This window comes from Agelaius phoeniceus, chromosome 5 (genome assembly GCF_051311805.1).
Source record: "Agelaius phoeniceus isolate bAgePho1 chromosome 5, bAgePho1.hap1, whole genome shotgun sequence".
Classification (NCBI taxonomy): domain Eukaryota; kingdom Metazoa; phylum Chordata; class Aves; order Passeriformes; family Icteridae; genus Agelaius; species Agelaius phoeniceus.
Genome location: NC_135269.1, coordinates 8,878,273 through 8,894,209, shown reverse-complemented (window position 1 = coordinate 8,894,209; position 15,937 = coordinate 8,878,273). Strand labels below are relative to the sequence as shown.

Below are 15,937 nucleotides of genomic sequence, written 5' to 3'. Positions count from 1 at the left end.
GAGCGGGCTACGTACCAGGGTCCTGACTTTGTTTGACATGAACAAGGAAAGAGGAAATTAACAACTGAGCCCTGAATTTGTTTGACATGAACAAGGAAAGAGCAAACTGAGCATCTTGGGCAAGAGTAAAATGATAGATTTGCTGTTTGCCTTGTTACATTCTTCAAGCACAATAACAGTCCTTTATTTTAAAAAACCCTACCATCTGCCAAAACAGATGGGAAGTCTGCCATGCGTGTGTTCTTACATGCTGATATGTACTATAAAGATGTTCAAAATATATTTTTTATCTTTATAAAGACATTTCCTTCGGATACTGCAGACCATAGAAGCTCTTTCCCTTTAGCAGTAGTGTGACTCATGTCCAGTTTGTACAGCTTGCTTAGTTTTCAGACAACTCCCTATTTTCAGTGCTCAGAAAGGATTTTCACTCCCCACTATTAAAACATTTAAATGGTATTAGTCTGTTTTGTGGGGTTTTATCCCTCTCTTTTAAGGAAGACAGGGTTGTTTACTTTTTAGCATTGTGATCCTTTATCACTGTTTTGTTGATCTTAACTCTAGCCCATGGAGATGACACAAATGTCAATCTCAGTTACAGGTGTTCTTTTCTGCTGACTTTTAGAAAAGCATTTTTTGAGGTGAAGTAGATTTCTGCAGGTGTTTGTTTTCTACCCCACTTCAAAGCATCTTCATCATCTTGCTTTTGAGGGGCCCATTTCATGTTCTGAAATCCTTTTCTATGGGATGTCGACCAGACCAAAAGAGGTCTCTTCACTAGCTGGGTCACTATCACCTCTCACCTTCTCTTTCCTACTGATGTGTTTCATTGTTTGCTTGGTTTGTGTTCCTCTTTCAGTCTTCCTCATTATTTAATTAATACTCAAATTCCATTTTCCTGTCTTCTGTTCTTAATAAAGCACCACAACATTTTGCTTTTTGAGTTTCTTACACCTAGTTAAAGTGTGAGCATTTGGCTGTTTTTTTTCTCTGCTTCAGGATCAGCCTTCAAAAGATTATTCCACACAAGTGTCTCAACCCCTCAGTAGGAGTCCAACCCTTAATTCCTTCTTGTCCTTTAATTCCCACAGGCAGGCATTTCAAGCAATTGCAATCATGATTACTCCCGAGGAAAACAGAGATCTCATGTTTGGCATGGCCAGCAAGCTGTCCTGTTGGAATACAGCAGGATTGCCATCTTTAGACATCTGCTTTGGAGTCTCTTATGTTTCATGGATTTGTAAGTTAGCTCCTAATTGGTGAATGCTTTTTTCCATGTAGTCAGTTATGGTAAGTTCAGCCTCAAAGTGTTGACACCACAGCCTGGGTGGATGAAATATTTCTTCTCTGGTTGTATGTTGCCAGATGAGCCCTATGCCTGCCACTCTGCCTGGGATTTCCAGTCCTTCTTCCTCACAGTCTATGAGGGTTGTTAATGAGCTGGATCAATTCTGGCATGCAGTAGTGTTTTATTCCTGCCAGCAAACTTCTGATGGCCCTGATTCCCACAGCTTTCCACAGGAGCTCTCACATGCCCAAGCAGTCAGCAGTACCCAGTGGCCACTTTTACAAGAAGCCTGTTTCCTTACCCAGTTGTTTTTTTTTTTTGTTGTTGTTGTTGTTTTTGGGGTTTTTTTGGGTTGATTGTCATCTCTCTGTGCTTTTTCCAGGCTCAGGGCCAGGCAGTTGTGCTAAGTCAGAGTGTGCTGACAGGACAGGTCCCTTGTTTTTTCTACACTCATCAGTCCTGTGTGATGTGCTTCTAGAGTACTTACACTGCAAATGCACCAAGGCAAGGGCTACTCTTTTGTTCCACTCTTGTGGGGATAATTTTGTCTGTCTTCCACTCTACAGTTATACTGGTTTCTTCTAAGATCAATAGTACATGTTATTATAATGGAATCAAAGAAAAGGCTTTGCTGTTTCACCTGCAATCACTTTGGTTGTACCTTAAGTGAGTAAGAAATGTATTTTCCAGAGTTGGAACTCTATTTCTAGAGCTACAAAGCTGAAATGTGTCATTCAGAGCCATAAAAGATTTGCATGATCTTTGAAACAAATATAAAGAACTATCTAAAAGAACTATCTATCATCCTTCAAGAACATGCTGAAGCATCAAACATGAAAACAATCATGGTAGATTTTAAATCTAAAATGTTAAATGAGTTTATGACAAAAGAACATGTCCTGAAGAACAAGCCACTCAGAGAAGAAGACAAAGGTAACTCTGCTCAGCTTTTCAATACCTGTCTCCTAGACTTTAGCTCCTGGGGAAAAGTCTTCAAGGTGTTTTAGACAGTTCAGGCCTCTCTTTACAGTACCTGAGAGACAAATTGATACCAAGAAAAAGGGTTCTCAAGTGCCAAGAAAGGGACTGTGCAGACACCAGAGAGTGTCAGTAAAGGCTCTCTTGCTCCAGGGTTGCCTTGGCAATTTGTGCTACATAATTTTTCCCTGTGTCTGGTGCCTGAACTATTTCCTCATAGTTAATTTCTGAATTTCTTCCAAGGCCAAAAAGAGATCACTCTTTTCTTTTAAAAAGACGTGGAAATGGAAGAAGCTTTTTTTCATACAGCCACTCCATTGTAATAGACCATTCAGCCATGACACAGAGAATCTCAGCCTTTCTCTGTCTGGGCACACATTTCTGTAGCCCTCTGACTTTCCCAGCATAGCAAAAGCAAGGAATCACAGAGACTCAGGAGGGGTTACTGCTACAAAGAAAAGTGAAGCCAGGGAGACACTGGATAATACTTGAGAACCAGAAATTAACACCGACCTGAATGCTCTGAGGAAAGGACCACACTGAGTGAAAAAAAACTGTGGAAAAATTGAATTCCTTTCAGCCTTATTAGTCTAAAGTGTGAACTAGAAGTGAATCTGGGGATATTTAAAGGATCCATGCTATCTAATATAAAATATAAAGTGCCACATTCTGCCCTCTGAGACACAGTGCAGTACAGGGAATTGTACTGCACTGCCAGGGAACTGTGCATTGAGTAACAGTGGAATTACTCAAGACAGGAATTGGTCTTTTGGAAAGGATTTGCCAAATTGTTCAGTATTTTCCCTGTCACAAGATACAAAGTAAGCATATATGGAACACAGGAATTATCCTGCAGTATTTCAGCATTTTAAAATGTCGGTGTTTTAAAGGATCTTGGCATTTCTGAGAGGAACTGACCAGAGCATAATTTTACTTCAGCTGAACTCTAGCATTTGTGAAGGATGACCTGCTAAATAAAGGTAATTTCTCTTTACAGATTTGCAGCCAAACAAATCACTTCTTACCCAGTGCCATTAGCAATGCTATTGAAAAAAAAGAAGAAAAAAATAGAAAGCAAGCACTCATTTCTAATAGCGCTTGCTAAGACATTTTTCCCTAATATTTTCTATTTATTTTTTCTGCTTTTAATGTGCTGCTTATTTATTCCTTGCAATAAAAGTATGTTGCAGCACTACTGAAAAGATACTTGGAGTCACATGTTTTTTGAAAGCAGATTGTTTATTATCAAGTACTTATTAGTAATATCTGAGTGATTAATACTAAGGTGTGTGCTCCTGAGCTTGTCTGGGCAGCAAAAAGGCCATCCCAACCATCCCAAGAGTCTGTGTGTGGTGGGCATTCTCTGTGGATCATGGGCAAGTCCAGGACCCAGACAGCAGAGTGGAGGTGGAAGAGTGTAAATCCTTGCAATGGCCTTCAACCTGGTCCATTTTTTACACCACAGACCCCTTAAGGAATTTCCTTGAAACTCCCTCAGGTGAAATGAATGTTCCCTGACAAAACCTGAATGGGGGTCAGGCTGCTGGAGTGCTCTGTCTGCTGCTGGATCCCCTGTTAGGGATGTTTGCTCTGCACAAATGTGTTGTGCATCCACAGCCAGGAATTTCTTGTGCAGCTGTGCCTGGAGGAGACTCAACTGGGTGCTTTTAAAACAGCAGATATTTTTTAATCCTGGTGTAGACAAGCAGTGCTGAATTTTAGTACATAATAACTAGGTAAAATGAATGGTAATCCACATGGAAGACTTCCACTCAGTATCCAGCTCTGTAAAATTCACCACAAGATTGAAACTCCATCCCTTTTGCCCAGTTCAAGTTCTGCCATAAATCAGCATCTGTTCCTTAGTGTTTGCTAAACATTGTGCCTTTTGTCATAAAACTTGGCTGAAGTTAATCTGCAATGCCACTAGATATATATTTGTATAAATCTAATCTTGGTAAAACTCGTGTTGCTCTTTGCTTGAACACTCAGATGCCAGCCTTGGAGCAGAGGCTTGGCCAGAATAAGTCTGAAGCCAAGATCCGAGAGAATCTCAGGGCCTGGCAACCCTTGGAAACAAGGGTTTAAAAAACTGTTTGTGTGAAGCCCCAGGAAGACAAACTGTAATATTTCACCTCTTTTTACTGGGGTGGGACTGAAACCAGAATCTTTGGATCCAATTGTCCCTAACCTCAGAGAAGGTCAGAGTCTTTAAAAATGTGATACATTGCTCGAAACCAAAACCTGACCACTAATAGCTGTTTTTGACAAAACAGTTCTCTCAAAAAATGCTGTTTTGTTGGACTTTAGATATTTTGCAAGAGACTTTTGATTTCAAGGAAAATTTTAAAGGAGAAAGAAAGCAAGCACATTATTTGAATAATGTCAAAGACTCAGTTTGATTTTTTTCCACATATTTACATTTCATTATTTCATGATTCATTACATTAGTCTTTTATAACTTTTATACCTTCACAGAGTTACAGTGACATATTCTGAAATTATCAATATACTTGGTTTACTTAAAACTTTGACCTTACCCCTACTATAATAAAGGGAAAATGCATGTACAAATCTCAGAAAAATGAGGTAAAGATGATTTTAACACAGGCCTGAAATTCAGTTTTCTTATGTGGAGCACAACATAGGCAGGGAACTTCATGCTGCACACATGGCATTATGCTGCACATTTCCTTAAATTCATTACTGACATTCACAGGAGGGCTTGGGCAAGGTTCCTACCTCACCTGGGAAATTGCTTGGGTCTCACTTCTCAGCTTGTCACCTTCCCACTGCTCAGTCACACAATACCCGGAGAAGAGACGGACTCAGTGTAACCCATTGTTGCCTTCCAGTGCCTGAAGGGAACCCACAGGAAAGATGGAGAGAGACTCTTGACACAGGATGTAGTGCAGGACCAGGGGGAATGGCTTCACACTGACAGAGAGCAGGTTTAGGTTGGATGTCAGGAAGAAATTCTTCCCCATGAGGGTGGTGAGGCCCTGGCACAGGGTGTCCAGAGAAGCTGTGGCTGCCCCATCCCTGGAAGTTCCCAAGGCCAGGTTGGACAGGGCTTGGAGCAACCTGGGAAAGGGGAACTTGTCCCTACCCATGGCAAGAGGGTGCAAATGGGTGAGCTTTGGGGTCCCTTCCAACCCAAACCATTCCACAACTCTACAACTAAATAGATCCTTTCTGGTCTTTACATGTTCTGAGTGATAGATCCATATATTCCATAAAAGCTAAATGTAGTTCCAAAAATCAAGACATGTCTGTTACTTCATATGGAAAAAGTGCATGCTTTTCTTTCTGTTTGGCAAAAAAAGAGTTAATGCCTGGTGATGAATCATTTGTGCTGGGAAGCTCCTGGATTGTGCCATTCTCACTGCTGGCCCAGGTGGGAAACTTCAGGGACTGTTTCTGATTATAAGGATCATGAAAAAGATCATTTTGTTCCAGCGTGGCAGGTCCATTTATATCTCTTTTACTGAAAGGCCTGCAAAACCATTCATATTCTGACAGGAAACAGGCCCCCCTACCTTTTTGTTTTCCAGGAAGAAATGTGAGGAGTCGGATGAAAGGAGTTCCTAAATAACATGAATTGCTGGTCTGGTACTGGCCACAGACTCCCCTGTATCAGTGGCAGCCTCTTGGTCCCTCTTTGCAGAGCGCATGGAAAATCAGTCCCTGGTTTGCAGGTAAGACTTGGGCATTTCCTTCTTGCAAAATATCTGTGAATTACAATTTCAGCACTAATTTACATTTCCCATTGAAAAGTCAAAGTGAAATTAAGGGGAAGCTGGCAGAAGATGGTGAAATTTACTAGAAATTTTCTGGTTTTAAAGGAAATTGCCTAAAGCAGCCATTTATTTACTTGTTTTAATCGCTTTATCTTTCATTAAAAAGAAAGTTTCCTTGCAGCTTTTTCTGCCCTTAAAATTTATTCAGGAAAAGAGGAGGAGGAAAGAATACTTTGCATCTCCTTGTTAAGTGCTTCCCCAGATTATTCAGAGTCTTCCAGGTTTCTCTTCTTGGAGATATGGAAAGAGTAGGAGTGAGAAAAGCAATCAGAAATCAACATTTTTGCATGCAAATCTTGCAGAACAAAACAGATCTGAAAATCACACTTACTCATACTACAGGATGTAATGCCAAAATACAGGCATGTCCGTCAAAATTTTGAGTGTGTTCCAAATCAAGTGATTCCTTGGGACATTTGGAAAGCTGAAACAAATATTTTAAAAAATACACTGTCAATAGTGCTTGTAGATAAATGTCTAAAAGCTTCCCTGTGCAGTCCACTGAGTGCAAGCTATCAGGCATTTTAAAATGTATTTAAGGTTTTAAGTGCTGATTATCACAGAGATGAAAATATCGAACTCCAAAACTAAATAAAACAACGCAAGTGCCAAGAGCTGCTTTTCAGGATAGAGGCTTGAAGAATTACTCACTTACCTTCTTTCTAACAGTTTAATTCTCATATTCCCCACAACAGACTTTTATTTGGAATCCTCCTAATTATGGTTCCAATGAATAAAATAATGCCTTGGCCTTGCTATTAGATCAACAGGGGTTAACCTGCTCTGGGCTTTTTTATCTTCCAGTGAGCTGTGTAACACCTGTCAGTTCATTTTCAAACTGTAATGACCAAATAATTAAAATGAGTTTGATGCTCTCCCCACTCCACTTAACTGATCTACACTTCATGTGGAAAGGAGGAAATTCCTTGATCTCAATCTTGAAGTGTAAAAACACAGTGTAAAATATTCTTATGTATTGAACACCCAATTTTTATTGCAAACTGTAATTCAGCCTAAGTCTCTCAACCTCACTATACAGTCCACTGGGTTTAAATCAACTCCTGTATTGTAATATTATAAAGCTTTTCTGTATGAAAAGTGTAACGTGAGAAGCAGGGATCAGCCTTGGTCCTATTAAGAAAAAAAATGTGGGAGTTTCAGGTTTCAGACCAGGTACTTGAAAAATCATTTCTCTGTGTGTCAGCTATGTTTTCTTTCTGACAGGCCTTTTTCTAGCAGAAAACCTTGTATGGACTGCTCAATGTTTTTAAAGTTATTATGGGGAGAACACAATCATAGCTTGAGTGGAGGTTCCAGCCCTCCCCAGTCATAGAGAGTTCATCTGGTTCTAGACCTTTACAAATAAAATTTTATTATTCTTGCAATCAAAATAGTGTAGGGAGGGGAACAGATCTCCACCTCTGGCTAGAGATTCATGTGTTAGCATAAGAAGGCAGATTTCCACAGTCACCAGATAACTCAAAGTGTTCAGATCCTAGACAGAGCTGTTTCTCTGTACTGAGTCTAACAGTGAACAGAGTGAGGTGGAACAAGGTGCTGAGCTTGCTGTTATTCACCAAATCTCAAGCTCCATGTCTGCGTGGCTTGGTCTGAGGACAAGAGACATAAAGAGGGCACCACAGAAACAAGTTCTCTGAATGACTAAAAACAGCCTGTCCCTTTTGTGTTTCAAGACCCACCTCCAAATAATTAAGTTAGAGAACAGCACTAATAACTCTTTATAATCTTCAGTAGCTCATTAAATGTCTGCTTTCTTTCAGCAGCTGCCCAGACAGCACCATGGGCATTGTCTGGAGGAGCCCCTGCCCTGGCTCATGCCCCTGGCAGCATCCTCGCTTTTTCAGGGATGCTCCCTGCAGTGCGGGTGCAGCGCTGGGGCAGAGGGCGGCTCCCTGAGGCCCTGCCACGGGGCCATGGCTGCGCTGCTGGCAGCGGCTCAAGCGCTGCTGCTGCTCCTGGGGCTGCCCGGGCGCTCCCAGTGCCTCTGCTCACCCACTGCCTTCTACAAGAACTGCTGGATCCGGCGCTTCCCGGGGCTCCTGCCGGACCTGTGGGAATCGCGGCGGAGGGGAGCGCAGCTGCTGCAGGGCTATGCAGAAACCTCGCCCCAGCAGTGCAGCAGGAGCTGCTGCCTTCTGAGGAACGGTGAGTGCTTGTAGGCAACATCCTGGCACACACCGAACCCCCCATTTTGGGTAATGTTTATATAAACAGCCCTTCACTTGAAGAAGAAATAGAGGGGGTGGAAGGAGGATCTATAAATTTTTTTTTCAGGCAGGAAAGCAGAGGCACATTGTTGTCCCATGGAAAGGAAATTGACAGTCTGTATTTTTTCAGAAGACTATACTAGGAACACACTAAAATCTTAGGGTCTGCTTTGCAATTTTAGATCTTTGTTACAAAGCTTGTAATACCAATATTAAGAGAGTAATTTAGTTGGCAATACCAGCATTAAGAGAGTAACTCTTCTGTATTCATCCCCATCTGTATTATAGAGAACAAGCAGTGACAGTGATTCCAACAGCATTCTCTTCCTGCAGGATGGCATCAGACTAGGACATGGTGAGAGGGAGAGTGGAGGGGACACACAGTTTGTCCTTCTCTGAAATACAAGAGTATTCTTTTCTCTCTTATTCAGTGTTTATACCATGCAAACCAGGTAACACTAAAGTTATAGCAATAAATAATAGCAGTTATTCAGCTGGCCATCCCTTTTCTCTGGTAAACTCAGGCTCAGAGTAAAAATAAACAAAATCATTCTTTGTCCTAAGCCTTGTATTTTGTCTATATCACATTGCACTTGTACTCTACAGGAGTGTATTTTAGAAGGATACATTAATTGCATGTTTGTGGTGCCTAAATTTTTAAAACTCTCCAGACTGGAAAGGGGTTGGGATATGGTTTTGGAGGATGAAAGTGAGGTACCAGTCACTAAAAAAAGTCAATATAAATTTAGATTATATTTTGAATTATGAGCAAAAAATATGACGTTCACAACCTGACAGTGACATAAATAACTTCCAGCAGCAATCCTGGGAAGAGTCAAATTCTGTCTTAAATAATGTGAGGTGAGAAAAATTACATACATTTCAGCAAGATTGTTCCTATCTCGACAATAAACTTTTTATCATATTACTCCACATGGGACTGGATACTTACAGAGATAAAAAATGCAAACTTGAAATCTCCTTTTGGTAATCATATATATTCAAACAAAATTTGTTACTATCTTAACTAAACAGAGACATTAGAGGGCATTTCAAAGGGCTTTAAATCAGTTATTATTTAATGAGAAACAGAAGTAGCACTCATATGGCTGTTCTAGTCCAGATGTAAAATAAGGATGTAAGTTCTCTTTTGACTGTATGCTCAATTAGTTTATATGATAATGAGAGAACCACAGGATCTAGTCTCTCCTCCCACAGGATCTGGGCAAATATAATGAACTTCTGACATTAAATAACATCATAACATGCAAAATGCAATGGTCATTCTGCTGAGAAGCTCAACTTTGTTCTTTATGGGTTCCAGTCTCCTGCAATCTAGCAGTGTTCTACCATGGAGCCATTCACAGGAACAGGAACTGCCTGCACATGTCATGCCCAGCTTTGGAAAGCTGCATTCTAAAGGCTGGAGTTGATGTCATTTTGTACAACATCACAACAGGTAATTATGCATTTCATTTATGAAGGCTGAAAACAGGGCAGCTCTAGGAAATGTTAAAATGATACCAGGTCAGCTGCTGTGCTAAATGATCTCCTGAAGTAACACAGAATGCTAAAAAACATGAAGACTTACTTCCTTTTTCATTAATATACCTACTTCTGAAAATAATTCCCCGCTTTCTTCCACTCAGAGTGAGAAAGGAGCTTGAAGATATACCCTGCTCTCAGGATTCATGTTCTGAGTACCTCATCAGTACTGTGCTTGGCCAAAATACCCTCCCAGCTCTGACACTGAGAGAGGAGGCTGCCACTGCTCCATGTCCCCAGACTCAAGCAGTAACAAGGCTGAACATTTATTTTCATTAACCAAATGCCCTGTGAGCATAGAAGTAACACAGACAAACACATAAAGCAAACACACCAACACAGGGAGCACCAAAAGCCTCGTCCTGCTTTTTGTGTTAGTGAAAATATATAAATATATGTTTATATACACACACATATATACAATGCTAAGTCCCCCAGCAGCTTGCTGAGATGCTCTCAGGGTGCCCAGTCTGGACCCCAGACTCAAGAGCTGCTGCCACTGGGATGTTTGAGCCCCCATGGTGCAGCCTCCCTCCAGCTGCTGGTGCAGACTGTCACACACAGGGCTTTCCTGGATTTCCCTGCCCTCACTACCCTTTCCTCACCTTTGGTTCCTTCCCTAAGCATCCCATAGTAAGTCATGTGCAATCCCAAAATCCCTTGCATCCCATAAGGTGTCCCATAACCCAAGGCAGTGACACCTCCAATCCAAAAGGGCATTATTTGGGCTCCCTGCCCTGCCTCTGTCTCCGTGGATCCTTTTTGTGGGTGTGCAGACAAGCTTTTGTCAATAAACTAACATTATCCTAATTCCATAGGGATTGATCCAGATCTTCTCATTTTTGAGAAACTGAAATCCCAAGAGCCAAATGCTTACTCCTCAGCAAGTAAATCTGAGAGGCAGCACAGCCCAAAGACCCCTGAGGGGGGAAGATGCCAACATCACAATGCCACCACGTCAGGTTCTCCTCTGCTCCGAGCTCCACCTGCTGCCATGAGCCATGGCTTACCAGCAAACACTGCCAGCCCCAGCTGGAGTCTGACAGTGCAGAGAACTGCAGAAGGTACTGCCTATTCCAGGGCAGACACTTCCCCAGCAGCCATTGATTTTGCTAAGAGGACAAGCAGCAGGTCGGTCATCACCAGCTCAGACAAGATTGTACACTCAGCTTTGAGCCCCAGGCCTGCCCAGGTGTTATCCCACGCGCCCACCCCTCCTCACCTGAACAGCAGCAAGCAACACCTCAATGAAACCAAAGGCTACAGTGGGAGGAATTCTACATCAGACAACGAGGCAGCTGCCTGGGAAGCTGCAGCTTTGGGGGTCTGGCTGATTCCTGTGGTCCTTTGCTCCTCTCTCCTCTGCCTGTGCTGTTGCACTGTTGCCCTCACAGCCGGGCGCTGCAGCTACAGGAGGGGTCACTATAAACCTGTAAGGACAAGAACAACCATGTCCAGACTGCTCATAAAACATGCTCCTGTCAGAGGTAATCTGTGAAACACCATCCTGCCTCTGGAACAAACAGGATTTAAAAAATGCACTCCATACACCAGTTTACTTCTCTCACAGAAGCAGTGATAACTTAGTTCAGAATATTTGGGTTTTGATTTAATTCTCAGCAGATGAAGCACAGCTCCCTGTCTCTTTGGGTAGGAAACACCCACTCACAGTTCCCACTGTTTGAAGCATTTTGGTTCCTAATCTGATGCAGATTAATGCCTGAAAAACACTGTAACACTTTCCCCCAGGTTCAATGCAGCTGCAGTATTGGCATGTCTGTGTGGCAGAGAATTATTTAACTTGATGAGAAATCCTGCTGTAGTTATTTTTGTACTTGTCTATTTGCTACCAAAAAAGTAAACATCCCATGTAATGCAGGAATAAACAGGTGACTTATGAAATGGTCTTTTTGTTTGAAATGGTCAAAATGATCCTGTTTTCTGCCAAAGAAAGGCAAAACCTAAACTCAGAGAAACACTTGGTAAAGAACTAGGTCTGTACTTTTGGATGCCTTTCTTCAAGCTGAATACAGCCATTAAAATTCTGCTTGTGTTCACTTTATAGTCTCGAGTGCTGCCAAGAAGGCAATTCAAACTTCAAGGCCTTGCAGCACTCTATTCCAAATAAAATTTCTCCAGAAAATCTGGGAATATACATGCAATTATTATTGCCACATAACTGCATATAGTTTTTAGGATACAGAATTTACACGCAGGTAGCTTCATCTAATTTAGATTAGAAAAATTGTCTTTTCTTGACCTAAGCATTGCCCTGTAGTTTCAGCTGGATAATGTGTTTCAGTTTTCTTAGCCTAGGGTTTTGCAAAGCATTGCTGAGTATGCTGTTATCTTCAATTACAGAGGCATACACAGTTTGTGCTAGACTTAGTTGTTTAATATCTGGGATTTTTTTTTATTGGAATACCTACTTATTTTTTTGTTTCTGAAGACAGGAGAGTGCACAAGGTCTCCTCCCTGTTTCACAAAGTAAGATTTGCAGTTTGAGGCAGCACTATGGAAAACAATGCCCCTCACTCATTAATTTATAATGCTGCAAAGAATGCATTTTTTATCTGAGTCGTGATTAACCATGCATCAAGGATAGGGGAAGATGCTTAAATCCAAAATATATATATATATATAATCTATTGCTGAACTTGCAGCCACAAAAGCCTGACTAAGGAATTTAGCTCTTACAGTATCAGTGTGGAAACAAACTGTGAATGTGGGCCATCACCTTTCTACTCTGTGCTGTTCAGATATTACTGTTCTCAGACAAATATTACAGAGCTCAGCTGAAAACTGACAGGTTCTATCACATTGCAATCCCTTCCTTACCTGACACTTGCACTAATTTCATGTCCCCAAGTCCTTATGTGCCCATTCTTCCAGTTCAGGCTGAGCTGTGCCCTGAGTGCCCCACAGAGCATCTGCTGACAGCAAACCAGTAGTGCCTCCAGCTTTTTTAGCTCCTCTGTGCTATCAGTCACCCTCCAGAGCAGCTTGAGTCAAGGCAAAAAAGAAGAAAAGCTTATCTTATGGGGTGGATACAGCTGTAGGATTTTTTAAAATAGAACAAGTCATAGGTAGTTAAACACTTGCTTTCAAAAAGGAGGGTTTTCACCTCCCTTCTCTCTCAGAAAAGTAACTCCCTGCCTGCAGCAAGCCTCAGGCATTCCTGGTTCCCTGTTTTTTTAATCTCCAGATTAGTAGAGTGCACTTCAGAGCACCCTGAAGCTCCACTGAGTCCTACCCTCAATATGATGTTCTGGAGAAGAATCATATCATGCAACTGGGACCTACCTCAATTCTTACCAGAAAAAGATATAGGAGACAAAATCAAAAATGCTATCTGTCCCACAAGCAAATGCTTCTGGGACAGCAGGGAATGATCAAAGCAAGATTATGTTCTGAAGAGATTTCTTAGTTTGTTGACAGAGAGAGGAAAAATAATTGGCAGAAAAAGGGTTATATGAAGCACAATAGCAGAGCTATTTCATGATAGACTAAGAGAGCCACAAGAAAGTAAATAAATAAATACATTTTAGGTATGAGGGAAAGCAAGAAATGGGTAGCAAGATGATTTGTGCAGACAGCACATCCCTTTTTAGGCAACTGCCCCTTAATCCCTTCCTTGTGCTTGCAGCATCATTATGCCTGAAAATGGGGGGAAAAAATGTCCATTCTCAGGAATGTTTATATGGGGGATAAAAGGAAAGGTCCCACAGTTGTGCACAGAAGGATGTACACCTCATTTACATTGTAATGTACATGAGACATTAATAAGTGCTAAAGATGTGTTTATTATTGTGCTGCAGGGCTGCTTTGACCTATTAGTCTCCTAATCTCTAACTCTTCAGTTTTTAAACTTCAGCACAGGCTTCCAGAGAGATGGATGATGCAGAAGTATTATACAGTAAAATAGAGATGTGTAGTTTACTTCTTAAAAATATGTGCTGTATTTTACATCCTTGAGATTGGGAAGGCTCCCACAGGGGTTAAGATCCCAATGTTCCAGGTATTCTGCACAGTCACAGAGAAATAGTCACCTTCAAACACAAACAGTTTAGAGGGAGAAGCAGAAAAGCAGAGAGGAACATCCAAGAGCTCAAAATAGCATCCAAGATGCCTTTTGTCCTGCCCACTGCATTACACAAGTTCTGTACAGTAATCACAAGTGTAAGTTTGAGTTTTATCCCAACATTGCTCTTGGCCAGTAGGCATCATCTGTTTTTGGGAGAGACACTTGGTGCTCAGGAGACAGTCACCTTAAATCCTGCCTCTGTTACTTGAAACATTTATAGGATGTATGTAAGTTAGGTTTGAACACTTCTGAGAGAGATGGAGAAACCTGTGCATTTTAGGTTTTCCATCAATTAGCTGTGAAGCTAATGAAAAAGTCAGTTGCCCTTCCTATGCTGTTCTTTCTACCAGACATTATTATTGAAAAGGTCAAATTGTTGTTTCAGCCATGACTTCCAGAGTTCTGCTTAGGTCCATTCTGTGAAAAGCAAAGGAAAACTGGGATGTCCTCTGCTGCAGAGGATTTTCTCAGGTGCTCACATGTCCTGAGTACAGAAGGACAGCTTTGTGGAGAAAAGCAAACTTAAGAGGTTTCTTAAGACATTTCAGGGCCTCGCTCCTGCCAGCCTTGTACACACCACTGGCTCCCCAGGCTGGCTCCTAGGGCAGCCCTTGTGCAGGCACTGACAGAGCTAATTAAGGAAACATTTCTCCTGTGCACATACTAGAACCAAACTGCCTCTGGAACAGAGCCAGGCACAACTTCAGGCCCCGTTCTCTTGAGTCAAACTGCACTTACTTCCTCCGTTGTTTTGGTTTCATGGCTGTTCAGAGAAGATTTGGAATTACCCAGATGTTCCCATTTCAAATGGGAATTTAAAACATTACCCTCATTGTCCCTGGATAAAGGAGCAACCTGATAACAGCTGAAACTTTCCCCATATTAGGCTTCTGCTAAAATTTTACATTAATTCACATCCAAAAGGAAGGAATACTAAAGAACCAGGTCCGTCAGTGCAAAATTGGGATTACAGTACAAACATTTTCTGTCTTAGTACAGCTCTGGCAAATTCTCATAGGAATTAAAATGCTGCATTAAACTCTGTCTCTCACCATATGAAAACAATCCTGACCTAAGAAGAATCCTTCCTAAACTGACAGTGTTTTGGCAGTGAGAACAGATGCACTCCTTGGCTGTATGTACACACAGAGCACACAGTGAGAAATCCTAGCAGGGAGTGAGTCCAGCACACAGAATGCTGCAGGAATCAATTCCCCTCAGCTTTCAATGTCTTTTTTCTTACACTGCTTCTGCTCAAAGAGCTGCTGGCATGGGCAGCTCTTTTATAGGTATGCAGAATCCTTAACCCCCTCTGCCCCTTCTAGAGAATGACTTTCTCTCTAAATTGAAATCTTCCTTTTATTCTACCAGGAAGGTAGAATAAAAGTAAGATTTATTTATGTCCTTTCAAGGTTTGGTAGGACTTTTTTTCTTAATTGTGAGAAGGCAATCAAATTGTGATTCCAGAGTTTTAAATGAATTTCTTTCCATATAATCCTTTCTCTGTGCTACACAGGATGCTACAACCTTTTTTCTTTCCTTTAAAAGCCTGGGTACATTCAATAGAGAGTCAGCAGCCTGAGGGTAACAAGGCTCAGTCCATTTCTATTTAGTTACAAACCCACCTCACCAACTCTCATCATTCTTCCCGTCCCAGGTACCCTGGGATCTTCTCAACAACTACTGGTTCACCTTCCTACTACCATCCCACTTTCCACCTTATTTTACTCCCTTATTTTAGAGACAGGTGCTTTTACATAGAATATTTGTTTTGCCTCACAATAACTGAGAAACTCAACTGTCCAGAGTGCTTCAACACCTCTCCCAAGTCAGACTCTTAGGCAACATTATCCTCATTTTACACACAGGCAAACATCTGAATGGCATTTGAAAAGCATTTAGAGCTCCTAATTTTCAGACTTTTAATGAATGGAACTAGAAGTATTAACTAATTTCATTAGTTTTGACATTGTTGCTCTAGGTTAAATGCCCAAAAAAGTGTGAGGAATCAGAA

General features: G+C 41.4%; 1 protein-coding gene across 1 annotated transcript; it reads left to right on the top strand.

Annotated features, from left to right (window-relative positions):
• The first annotated feature begins 7,873 nt into the window (after positions 1-7,873).
• Positions 7,874-15,926, top strand: MANSC4 (MANSC domain containing 4). Its single transcript, XM_054632354.2, has 3 exons — positions 7,874-8,232; positions 9,619-9,753; positions 10,658-15,926. The coding sequence occupies exons 1-3, from the start codon at positions 7,902-7,904 to the stop codon at positions 11,335-11,337; spliced, it is 1,146 nt and encodes a 381-aa protein (XP_054488329.2). The 5' UTR covers positions 7,874-7,901; the 3' UTR covers positions 11,338-15,926.
• Positions 15,927-15,937: the final 11 nt, after the last annotated feature.

Coding starts and splice junctions, on each gene's coding strand:
- MANSC4 (XM_054632354.2), top strand. CDS start 7,902: ATGCCCCTGGCAGCATCCTCGCTTTTTCAGGGATGCTCCCTGCAGTGC. Junction 8,233..9,618: donor CTGCTGCCTTCTGAGGAACG/GTGAGTGCTTGT, acceptor TATGGGTTCCAG/TCTCCTGCAATCTAGCAGTG. Junction 9,754..10,657: donor TTTGTACAACATCACAACAG/GTAATTATGCAT, acceptor CTAATTCCATAG/GGATTGATCCAGATCTTCTC.